At 39.5% G+C, this 12,073-nt stretch overlaps 1 protein-coding gene and 1 pseudogene across 4 annotated transcripts in view; both read left to right on the top strand.

The window, feature by feature from the left end:
* Trip4 (thyroid hormone receptor interactor 4) overlaps nucleotides 1-12,073 on the top strand; it is an 85,525-nt gene that overhangs the window by 32,059 nt on the left and 41,393 nt on the right. For all 4 annotated transcript variants that reach the window (XM_021172377.2, XM_029481783.1, XM_021172375.2 and 1 more), the window contains exons 3-6: nucleotides 1,876-2,045; nucleotides 4,102-4,235; nucleotides 8,040-8,252; nucleotides 10,305-10,383. In XM_021172377.2, coding sequence (XP_021028036.1) covers nucleotides 1,876-2,045; nucleotides 4,102-4,235; nucleotides 8,040-8,252; nucleotides 10,305-10,383 — 596 coding nt within the window. The remainder of the gene's footprint in view (nucleotides 1-1,875; nucleotides 2,046-4,101; nucleotides 4,236-8,039; nucleotides 8,253-10,304; nucleotides 10,384-12,073) is intronic.
* Nucleotides 4,735-4,890, top strand: LOC115032029 (annotated as a pseudogene).

Genomic DNA, 12,073 nt, shown 5'->3' with positions numbered 1-12,073 from the left:
CCAGGCTGGCCTTGAACTCAGAAATCTGCCTGCCTCTGCTTCCCAAGTACTGGGATTAAAGGCGTGCACCATCATTGCCCAGCATTTATTTTCATTTTTAAAATTTTATTTTTTTATGTGTATGGTTGTTAGTCTGCATACATGTCTGTGTACCATGTGTGGATCGTGTTCTCATAGACTACTAGAGGTCATCAGATCATCTGGGAATTGAACCCAGGTCCTTTGCGAGAGCCTCAAGTGCTCTTAACCGCTGAGCCATCTCTCTAGCTCTCTCTAGTTCATTTTATTTTATTTTTAGTTAAGTCTGATGACCACAGTGTAGCTCAGTGGTAGAGATATGTCCAAGGCCCAGGTTCCATCCTTAAAACAACAATAAAAGCAAAACCAGATAAACAAATTTAATTAATTAAATCTGAAGATAAGATGTTCTTAATGAAGTATAAATGCACAGGTGTGTTTATTTATAGATTTATAACTGAAATTCCATTATCACACTAGAAGAATATAACAAGTATATTCAATGTTAAAAATTTTTAATTACAATATTTATTTATGAGTGTGTGCACATATCTGTGTATACATGTGAGGTCAGAGGACAACTTGTGGAAGTTGGCTGTCTTCTCTGCACCAAACTCTGGCTATTAGACTTGGTGAAGAGCACCTAGCTCTACTTGCTGTCTCACCATCTCATGTTTTACCTTGTGAGAGATGTTATCATCTACAGAGTTCACACTCTAGAATCATGTGATAGAGTTACCAAAAAAAAAAAAAAAGGCCAAAACATTTATAATGTTTTATGTAATTTTGAAGTTTTATGTTGAACTACATTCATAGCTGTCTCGGAGTACATGCAATCCATCCATAGGCTATGGTTTCAGCACACATGTGCTACCAACGATAAGACAATTCCTTTTTTTCCCCCTCTTTTTTTAAAAAATTATTTATTTTATGTATATGAATGAGTGTTCTATCTGCATATACACCTGCATGTCAGAAGGGGGCATCAGATCCTATTATAGATGGCTGTAAGTCCCCATGTGGTTGCTGGGAATTGAATTCAGGACCTCTGGAAGAGCAACCAGTGCTCTTAACTGCTGAGCCATCTCTCCAGCACTGATTCCTTCTTTTTTTAAAGGTAGATTTACTTTATGTTTGTGAGTGCTTTACCTACATAAAGGTATGTGTTCAGTGTTTGTGTCTGGTGCCTGCAGAAGTTAAAAGAAAACATTCAATCCCTGGAACTAGAGTTAGGAGTGGTTGTGAATCACCATGTAGGTGCTGGGAATTGAACTCATGTCCTTTGCGAGAGCCTCAAGTGCTCTTAACTGCTGAGCCATTTTTCTAGTCCCACAATTTCTTAAAATACTGAGAAACAGTAAATGCCTAAATAGCATATATAAGTTAGATTATGACCTACTTGAAATCAGGGTCTTTGCCCTCATCAAATTTAATCCTTTTAGCATGTTAGCAGAGTGCATGGCTCAAAGTAAACACTGAAGAAATTAATGAGCCGGGCAGTGGTGGTGCACATCTTTAATCCCAGCATTTGGGAGATAGAGGCAGGCAGATTTCTGAGTTCGAGGCCAGCCTGGTCTACAAAGTGAGTTCCAGGTCAGCCAGAGCTATACAGAGAAACTCTGTCTCAAAAAAACAAGAAAAAAAAAAAGAAATTAATGAATGCTTTTCATTTGTTTGTGTTTGTGAAGTAGTGCTAGCATTGAACCCCAAATCTCATGTATACTAGGCAAGTTTTGTTTGACTAAACTCCCATCAACCCTGATGAATAGTGTTTATTATCTTCATCTCTGTTATGATTTCTGAAAGTCATACAGTAAACTATTTTTGTCTCAGCAATTTATATCTTTGCCTCCTTAGATATGTTTTGTCAATTGAGAATGCTGAAGAAATACGAGAATATGTGACAGACCTTCTCCAGGGAAATGAGGGCAAAAAGGGTCAATTCATAGAAGATCTTATAACCAAATGGCAAAAGAATGATCAAGAGTTCATTTCTGATTCTTTTCAACAGTGCTTGAAAAAAGATGGTAAGTTAATGTGGTTTAGTAGTAACTGAAATATCACTGAGAAATGCTTGGCTTTAAAAGCTTCGGTGTGGGCTGGTGAGATGGCTCAGCAGGTAAGAGCACCCGACTGCTCTTCTAAAGGTTCTGAGTTCAAATCCCAGCAACCACATGGTGGCTCACAACCATCCATAATCAGATCTGACTCCCTCTACTCGAGTGTCTGAAGGCAGTTACAGTATACTTACATATAATAAATAAATAAATCTTAAAAAAAAAGAAAAAAAAAGCCCCAGTGTTTCCTGCCACTGAGTATAATTTGTTCATTGCCAACTTAAACAGAACTTATGTGTGCCTATTTTCAGCTTAGGTCTATTCAGTTAGAAATGAATATTGCTCTAACCCATTTCTCAACCTTTAATATAGTTCCTCCTGATAAGGTGACCCCCCCAACTATAAAATTGTTTTGTTGCTACTTCATAACTGTAAGTTTGCTACTGCTATGAATTGTAATGTAAATATCCGATACGTAGGATATCTGCTATGTGATGACCCCCAAAAGGTTCACAGCCCACAAGTTGAGAACTGTAGCTCTAACCTATCAACTTTTCTGTGCGCCTCTGCCTCTCAAATACCGGGACTGACAGTATGTTCCACCACACTGAGTACCAGCCGCCTTTCTAAAATTTACAGAAAATTCACAAGAGAATCATTTTTCAGGCACTTTGTGGCTTTAGAATAATTTCAAAAAGTTAGAACTAGATTAAAGAAATATCTTTCAAGGGATGAACCCTAACTCAGTGGTAAGACACTTGCTTAGCATGTGTGAGAGCCTGTGTTCCATCCCCCACACTACAAAAATAATTTTTTATATATAATAAATATATTTTTAAAGATTTTTAAAAATTATTTATTTCATGTATATGGGTATTATACCTGCATGTTTGTCTCTGCCAAGTGTATTTCTGGTGCCCTTGAAGGCCAGAGGAGGGGATTGGGTTCCCTAGAACTGGAGTTTCAGATAGTGTGAGCTGCCATGTGTGTGTACTGGGAATTGAGCCATGCCTAGGCAGTGCTGTAACTGCTGAGCCTCTCTTTTGTTTTGTTTGTGTCTTTCTTTAAAGATAGGGTTTCTCTATGTAGCCCTGGCTGTTCTAGGACTTACTTTGTAAACCAGGTTGAACTCAGAGATCTGTCTGCCTCTTCCTCTAAGTGCTAATTAATTAAAGTTATGTGCTGTTACACTGGGCTCCAGCCCCATTTTTATAAATACTTTCAAAGACATGTATGTCTAAAAGAAATTATTGACTGATTATAGTATTAATGATATTTAAAGGTATCTATATAGTACAAGAGATAAATTGATGAATACCAAACCAAATAATATGCTTTTATTACACAGTGTAAAACATTAGACTTTTTGAATTTACATTATTAACCTCCACTCAGTCGTAAATTGATTTTTTCCTGCAGTCCTGGGATTTATGCCAGGGCTGCTTGTATGGTAGGCAGGTACTTGCCCTCACCAATCCTGTTTGAAATTGTTCATTATTGACCACAGTCATGAAAATGGTGATTTTTTTTTTTTTTTTTTTTTGAGACAGGGTTTCTCTGTGTAGTCCTGGCTGTCCTGAAACTCACTTTGTAGACCAGGCTGGCCAGCCTTGAACTCAGAAATCCACCTGCCTCTGCCTCCCAAGTGCTGGGATAAAAATAGTGATTTAATTTTTAATTGAGAGTAGTTCTGACTGACTTCTTGTCTTGACTTTAAATATTAAGAACTAGCTTCTGGAAAGACGGCTCAGCAGTTAAGAGCCATCTGCTCCTACTGTTTTTCCAAAGGTCCTAAGTTGAAATCGGAGCAACCACATAGTGGTTTGCAACCATCTATAATGAGCTTTGGTGTCCTCTTCTGGCATGGAGGTACTACATGCAGATAGAGCCTTCATATGCATTTAAAAAAAAAGAAAGAAAGAGAGAGAGAAAGAAAAAGAATTTCCTTCATGTTTTAGCTACAGAAACTAATCAATCTTGCTAGTCTCTTTCTGTAGCCATGTGTATTTTATTTTATTCTTTAAAGAAATTTTAGATGGACAGAGATCAGTGGACCAGCTAAAGCGGAGTAGGAGGAAAGGACGAAACAAACAGGAAGTTCCTGCATTTCCTGAACCTGACGTAGCTGTGGAGGTCAAAACACCTTTAGATTTGGCTAAGGTAAGTGCTTACAAAATTAAGCTTTTCCTGGCTGTGTGGACAAGAGGAAATGACTAATATGTTTTAGAGACAAAGTGCAGAAATTGGTCTATACTGTCAGACTTAACAGACTGATGTTTTTAGGAACAGAAGTTGACAATGCTGACATATTACTCTCTGTGTGTTGTGGTAGACCTTTTTTCCTTTTGAGATAAGGCACCATGCAGCTTAGATGGACATCTAACTTGCTGTTAGCCTTGAACCCCTGGTCTTCTTACCTCTATCTTCCAAGGTCTGAGACTCCAAGTGTGTGTCACCACTCTCTACAAGACTTATTTCATACTTTGGATAAGACTTAGAACCTTGTACATGTATGAGACAGCCACCCTGCCAGTGAGCTGCACTCCTAGCCCTGGATGGGTGATAGTTAATGAAGCACCCTGCTTTCAACTTTAGCATGTGAGAGGGGAGTAAAAACTAAACGATTATATTCTTATTGCTGTTATTAAAACTGCCAGGCATACTTACCTGGCAGGAGAGATGCCATGATATTTGAAGGTGGTTTTCCCAGGACAGGGCTTATCCATAGCACTCTGGGTGTGCTGACTCCTGTGATTTCCGCAAATGGGGACTGCATATTTGTGAGAGGGGGGGGGGTTGTTTGCATTGTGCCCTACATCAAAGCAAACAAACAAAACAAAACTGCCAGGTAGTTGAGAGACCTAGGCAGGAAGATTGAGAGTTCCAGGCCAATGTGGACTACTTAGTGAATTCTAGGCCACCGTGGAATGCATAGTGAGTCTCTATCTGAAAAATCAATAAAAAGATAGGTGAATAGTATTCTTGTTTTGAGAGGTTTCCCTTCTACCATTATTATCCATATTTAGTCTTCAAAACTTACTTTTAACCAGGTTGGCCTAGTATCCCAGGCTGTTTGAATTCAAAATCTTACTGCCTCAGCCTTCCAAGAGCTCAGACCATAATCACTACAACCTGGACAACTGAAACATTTATAGTCAGCACAACTTGACAGGCTAAATTTCTCTAAAAAAGAAAGTTAATCTAAGATGGGATATGACAAATTTGAGTAGGCTAACATGCAAAAACATGGGTGAGGGTGGACATGGTGGCCTCGAGCCTTCGATCCTAGTACTCAGGAGTCTGAAGCAGAAGGAAGGCCTTAAATTCAAGGCCACCCTGGGCTTCATGATGAATTCCAGGCCAGCTAGAGCTACAGCATGAGACTTTTGTCTTAGAAAACTAAAGAGTAAAAACTAAAGCAAAAGCAAGGAGAACAAACTTTACAAAGATTACTGCAAGTGACAAAGAATATCTGACCAATAAGTATATGGGTATTCCGTCTCACTAGGAATTAGGATGGCTAATTCTTCATACTCCTCCTGGTTTGCTTGGGACTTTTACAATTTTAACACCAAAAGTCTCACACCATACCCCTACCCCAAGGCATGAACAAACCAAGATGTCCATTCCAGTCAGATAAATACACATTAAATCACTGAGATGTTTCCTGTTAGATTGTCAATATCCTGTCAACTGTCAATAAATAATATTGGCAACATGCATCAAGAACTATAGAAATGTTTAGTTTATGTATTCTTTATTTTGATCCCCATATCCACAGCCTAGTCTATGCTAGGGAAATACTTTACCCGAGAACAACACTCAAGTGCTGTGTTGTATTCTTTTAATGGCTAAAGATGTTGCCCACTTTTTCATGTTTCTGTTGGTCATTTGAATATCTGTTACTATGAAATTCCTATTTATGATCATTTTTATACTGTTGTCTTTTTTCTTATCTCCCCCCACCCCCATAATAGGGAGTGAATGCATGGCTGCATGCATGCTAGCTAGCATCATGCTGTCTCTCCTACTCATTTCTGAATGAATATGCTTGCTTGCTTTCTCTCTCTCTCTCTCTCTCTTTCTTTCTTTCGTTCAAAGATTTATTTGTTTATTTTATGTATGTGAGTACACTTTCGCAGTCTTCATACACACCAGAAGGGGGCATCAGATCCCATTACAGATGGTTGTAAGCCACCATGTGGTTGCTGAGAATTGAACTCAGGATCCTGGAAAAGCAGTCAGTTCTCTTAACCTCTGAGCCATCTCCAGCCCATGAATACATTTGTTAATGATTTTTTTATCTTATTGATTGCCTTTGTTTTGAGATCTGTGAATGTTACCTACTTTTAGAAGTATTTAATTCTTTGTTTTACTTATTCTGTGTGTGTGTGGTGGGAGTTGGTTCTCTTCTTTTATGATGTGGTCCTGGGTATTAAACTATGGTCATTTAGGCTTGGCAAGCATCTTTAACTAACCCCTAAAGGCATTCTTTAGCTATGGTTCAAGATATCAAGGGTTGGAAATATAGCTCAGTAGCAGAGCATATTCCTAGTGTTCATAATGCACTAGTTCAATAATAGTCAGCACCACAAGAAAAAAAAGGAAAAATAGGGCGGGGGTGTAGCTTATTCAGTGGGTAGAGTGCTTGCCTGGCATGCATGAACCCCTGTGTTGCTTCCTTGTACTGCTTATTATGTGAGTGGTCATGTATGTCTGTCATCCCAGTGCTCAGGAAGTATAAACAGGAGGATCAATATCATCTTTGCTTTGAATATAATAGTTTTAGGCCAGATATTACTAAGAAACAAAAACAAAAAATAACCCAATTTGCAAGTGAATTATTTCTAATATAAATGTAGTGCTGAATTAACCTGGCAGCTGTGTTTCTTTACTAGTCCCCAATAATCACATAGAAAAACCAAGAATTACTTAAAATTGCACCTCAATAGCTGAGCAGTTAAATGATTTACCTTAACATTCTATGCTAATCTGGCTACCCTGCATCTCCATCCCATGATACTTGCATATTATTATTGGTCTGGCTCTTTAGGCTTCGGGTGTGTCCTCATGATCTCTCTCCAGACCCCTTCTCCTGGCTCATCTGAATCTTCCTCTCTCCCTCTGTCCTGTCCCTCTCTCCCTTTCTCCTTCTCTCCTTCCTCTGGTTGGCAGGAGTCCAGCCCTATTTTCTATTCTACCCAGCCATTGGGTGATCAGCATTTATTGACAAGGCGAAGAATAAATGGTATGAACTGTTTACACAAACTTGCGACAGGGGATTCTTGGTATATGCATTACAATGCCGTGTCAGAATTGAAACAAGATATGAGGGCAGAGAAATAGCTCAAGGGACAGCCTATGGCTCTGGATAAAAGTGCTTACCACCAAAACTGAGATCTGTCCTCTGAATCCACAAGGTGGAAAGAGAGAACTAATTCCTACAAGTTGTCCTCTGACCTCTACCAGCACACTATAGTGTGCACATACTTATGCATGTTTTCACATGTGTAAAAATTTATTTTAGGCCGGACAGTGGTGCCGCACGCCTTTAGTCTCAGCACTCGGGAGGCAGAGGCAGGCAGATTTCTGAGTTTGAGTCCAGCCTGGTCTACAAAGTGACTTCCAGGACAGCCAGGGCTACACAGAGAAACCCTGTCTCCAAACAAACAAACAAACAAACAAAAAACAAAACAAAACAAATTCTTTTAAAAACACACCAAGCTGATTGCTCCATTTCCCTTGCTCTAGGCATACTAAACTATTGAGAGCTGCTAACACATAAAGCCACTGCTAGGTTTAATTACCTCGCCTTATCAGGGCACCTGGTTATAAGAAGCCTGTCTTCCCCTCTCATAACTGTTGAATAAGTTGTAAGTAGTTACTCAGCAGAAGTGAGGCTTGCCTCCCTGATTCTTTTCTTTGTCATTGATCAGTGCTCCTGTGATGTCTTTGTACTATCAGGCACAAGAAAGCAGCAACTCCGTAAAGAAGAAGACAAGATTTGTCAATTTATATACTAGAGAGGGACAAGACAAACTTGCAGTCCTGCTTCCTGGTCGTCACCCGTGTGATTGCCTGGGCCAGAAGCACAAACTCATCAATAACTGTCTGGTCTGTGGGCGGATCGTCTGTGAGCAGGAGGGGTCAGGCCCCTGCTTGTTCTGTGGCTCTTTGGTAAAGTCCTTCTTTCATGTTTTGTTTTTACTCTGTGTCCTGGTTGGGTGGGGTTTTTTTTTTGTTTTGTTTTGTTTTGTTTTTATTGTTGTTGTATTTTGTCAACTTGAATTATCTGAGAAGTGGGTACCACAATTGAAAAAATCCTTCCCTAAGATTGGCCTCTAGGTAATCCTGTGAAACATTTTGTTAACTAATGATTAATATGAATAGGCCCTGCAATTGTGTATAGTCCTGCCTATGGGAAGGTAGTCCTGGATTATATAAGAACAGGCCAAGACCTAGGTATGACAGTGCACACCTGTAATCCCAGCACTTGTGAGCCAGAGGCAAGAGAATCTGTGAGTTTGAGGCCAGCCTGGTTTTTATAGTGAGTTCCAGGCCAGCCAGAGCTACATAATGAGATCTTGTCTTTAAAACAAACAAACGAACAAACAAACAAAAAACCAAAACATAAAACGGCCAAAGGAGCAAGCCAATAAGTAGCATTCCTTACATCGCTTATCAGTTCCTGACTCAGGTTCCTGCCGTAACTTCCCTCAGTGATGAACTATTACCTGGAAATACAAGATGAGATAAATCCTCACGAGGGCTAAAAGGATAGCTCAGCTGTTACGAGCATTGGCTGCTTTTGTAGAGGACCTGGGTTCAGTTTTCAGCAACCACGTGGTGGCTCATAGCTGCCTATAACTCCACTTCCAGCAGCTCTGATGCTTTCTTTCTTCTGACCGCAATAAGACCAGGTATACACATGGTGAACAGATATATGTGCAAAATATTCGAACATTCAGACAATAAAAATAAGGGTATATTAAACAAAAAACCCTTTCCTCCTATTAAATTGTTTTCAGTCAGCACAGCAGTAGAAGCCCTATCTAAGACACTGTGCTTTGAGTTAATAACCAAGGCCATTCAAATCCTCTGCAATTTCTCTTAGGAAGTTGCTTCCCTGTATTGTTTAATGAAATCCTAGTACTCTGGAGACCGAGGCAGAAAAGTGAGCTTTTAAAGCACACCCTCACTGTAGAACTAGGCTAGTATCAAGCTCCCTGTGTAGCCCTGGCGCGTCTTTGTACATCCTATATAAACCTATATCCTATATAAAGCCTTAAGTTTATGGTAGTCCCCCTGCCTTAAATTCCTAAGCACTGAGGTTACACATGAGTGCTATCATATTCTATGCTTTCTGTTTTTTTTTTTTTTTTTTTAAGACAAGGCTTCTTGGTGTAATTCTTAATTTTACATGTTTATATCTGTGGACCACAGTTGTGCCCGGTCCCCTCAAAGGCCAGAAGAGGGAATTGGATCTCTAGAACTGGAATTTTGGACACTTGTGAGCCGCCATGTGTTTTCTGGTAACTGAACTCAGGTCCTCTGGAAGAACAGCTAATGTTCTTAACTGCTGAGCCATCTCTCTGTCCTCAAGCTTCTGGTTCTTTCTGATAAAACATCTTATAATTTCTTTTTTTTTTTTCACAGATTTATTATATTTATATGAGTACACTGTAGCTGTCTTCAGACACACCAGGAGAGGGCACCAGATTCTATTACAGATGGTTGTGAGCCACCATGTGGTTGCTGGGAATTGAATTCAAAACCTTTGGAAGAGCAGCCTTAACCACTGAGCTATCACTCCAGCCCCCACATCTTATCGTTTCTATTGTCAGAACTGGAGTTTATTGTTAGAACCAAAGGCTTTTGAAAAGAGCCATGATATTTTTGATATTTTTCAGTATTCTCAACAGAAGCAAATATTTGTCCTTTGAAAGTAGGTATATGTATATCTATGTGTGTGTGTGTATATATATATATATATATATATATATATATATATATATATATAATTATATAGTTATTCAGGAATATTTATTGTAATGAACTTTTTTTTTGAAGACAGGGTTTCTTTGTGTGGCCTTGGCTATCCTGGAACTTGCTCTGTATACAAGGCTGGCCTCGAACTCAGAAATCCTTGTGTTGAGGCTACATTTTATAGCATGCCAAGCAAGCAGTGTCATTCAACCTCTGTATGACAAATCTTTCTTTACATTATAGGTATGTACTAATGAAGAACAGGATATTTTACAGCGGGACTCAAACAAAAGTCAAAAACTGCTGAAGAAGCTCATGTCAGGTAAAGCCTAGGTTTCTCTCTTGCTTTCTTTTTTCATTCTTTGAGACTGGGCCTCCTTGTGTACCCCTGGCTGGCCTGGAACTCACTCAAGGCTGGTCTTGAGCCTACCTCTGCCTTCCAAGTGTCCCAGCCTGCAGGATAGTCGAACAGGGTCTGAGGAACCACCTGTGGAGAGAATAGGGGGCAAGAAACACAAAGAACAGACAGCAAATCAAGAAATACTGATCAAGCTGACAAATTTTATTTTTCCCAGACAGGTTTTATACCCATAGAAGCAGGATATGGGGAGGGGGATAACTCAGAATCACTTTGTTTCTGGGAGAACACGCCTGTTCCCAAAAGCAGGATATTGGCTAGGTAAAAAGTTTAGCAGGAGGAACAGAACAGAGTGGGTTGCTAGGTACCTACCTGTCCACAAGATCTATAGCTATTTGTTCTTAACTTGGGGTAGTACTTTCCTACAGGGGCCTCAACTTTTTCCCACAGAAATCTCAACCAAGCTAGTACTCAACCAAGCTAGTACTTTTCTTTATCTGGCTAAAATGATGGGGTGCGGGGGTGGGGGTGGGGGGCGGGTTCAAGACAGGGTTTCTCCCTGTGTAGCCCTGGCTGTCTTGGAACTCACTCTGTAGACCAGGATGGTCTCAAACTCAGAAATCCACCTGCCTCTGCCTCCCAAGTGCTGGGATTAAAGGCGTGTACCACCACTGCCCAGCTTTTTTTTTTTTTTTGTGCTGGCAATTGAACCTGAGCCCTCATGATTGCTAAGGCATGTCTCTAGCCCCTCAACAAGCATTTAAAAAAATGTATTACTAAGAACTGCATACTATTGAGCAACAAAATAAATAGTAATAGTAGGTTATAGCAGAAAAAATTAATATCCATATTCATTCTGTAACAAACATAACAAATGAAACAATAAAGAAGAGTCCAACTCTAACTGAAGAATTTGAATTAATAAAGTAGAAAGAAATGAGTCTAACAGAAAATCACCATCAGAGTATGAATGGTAGTTCTAATTGCTGCTGGCAAGGCACTTCAATGATGGTGTAAACATTTAAGAATAGCATACATTCAAGGACAGGGAAGATAAAAGAGGCTGTGGAGAGGCTAGACTGAAGTAGGCTATGTTAAAACTAATGCAGTGACATTTGAATTGGTTCCTACAACAGAAAAGTGATAGTAATGAAGAAAAAAATTAGAGAAATATAATTCTACTAAATACTATTAATTATATTACTTCTAAATAATTGCTACATTACTAGTAGTTAATAGAATTATACTGATGCCTGGCAGTGGTGGCGCACGCCTTTAATCCCAGCTCTTGGGAGTCAGAGACAGGTGGATTTCTGAGATCGAGGCCAGCCTGGTCTACAGAGTGAGTTCTAGGACAGCCAGGGCTACACAGAGAAACACTGTCTTGAAAAACAATAACAACAAAAAAGAATTACACTGATGCAAGTTTCATCTTGTTTTTTATTTTTTATTTTTTAAAAGATTTATTTATTTTATTTATATGAGTGTAAACTGTAGCTGTCTTCAGACACACACCAGAGGAGTGCATTTGATTCCATTACAGGTGGTTGTGAGCCACCATGTGGTTGCTGGGAATTGAACTCAGGACCTTTGGAAGATCAGTCAGTACTCTTAACCACTAAGCCATCTCTCCAGCCCCCTGTTTTTTTTTTTT

The sequence above is a fragment of the Mus caroli genome, chromosome 9 (genome assembly GCF_900094665.2).
Source record: "Mus caroli chromosome 9, CAROLI_EIJ_v1.1, whole genome shotgun sequence".
Lineage (NCBI taxonomy): Eukaryota > Metazoa > Chordata > Mammalia > Rodentia > Muridae > Mus > Mus caroli.
Note: the sequence above shows the minus strand (reverse complement) of the source record. Positions and strands in the feature narration are given on the sequence as shown.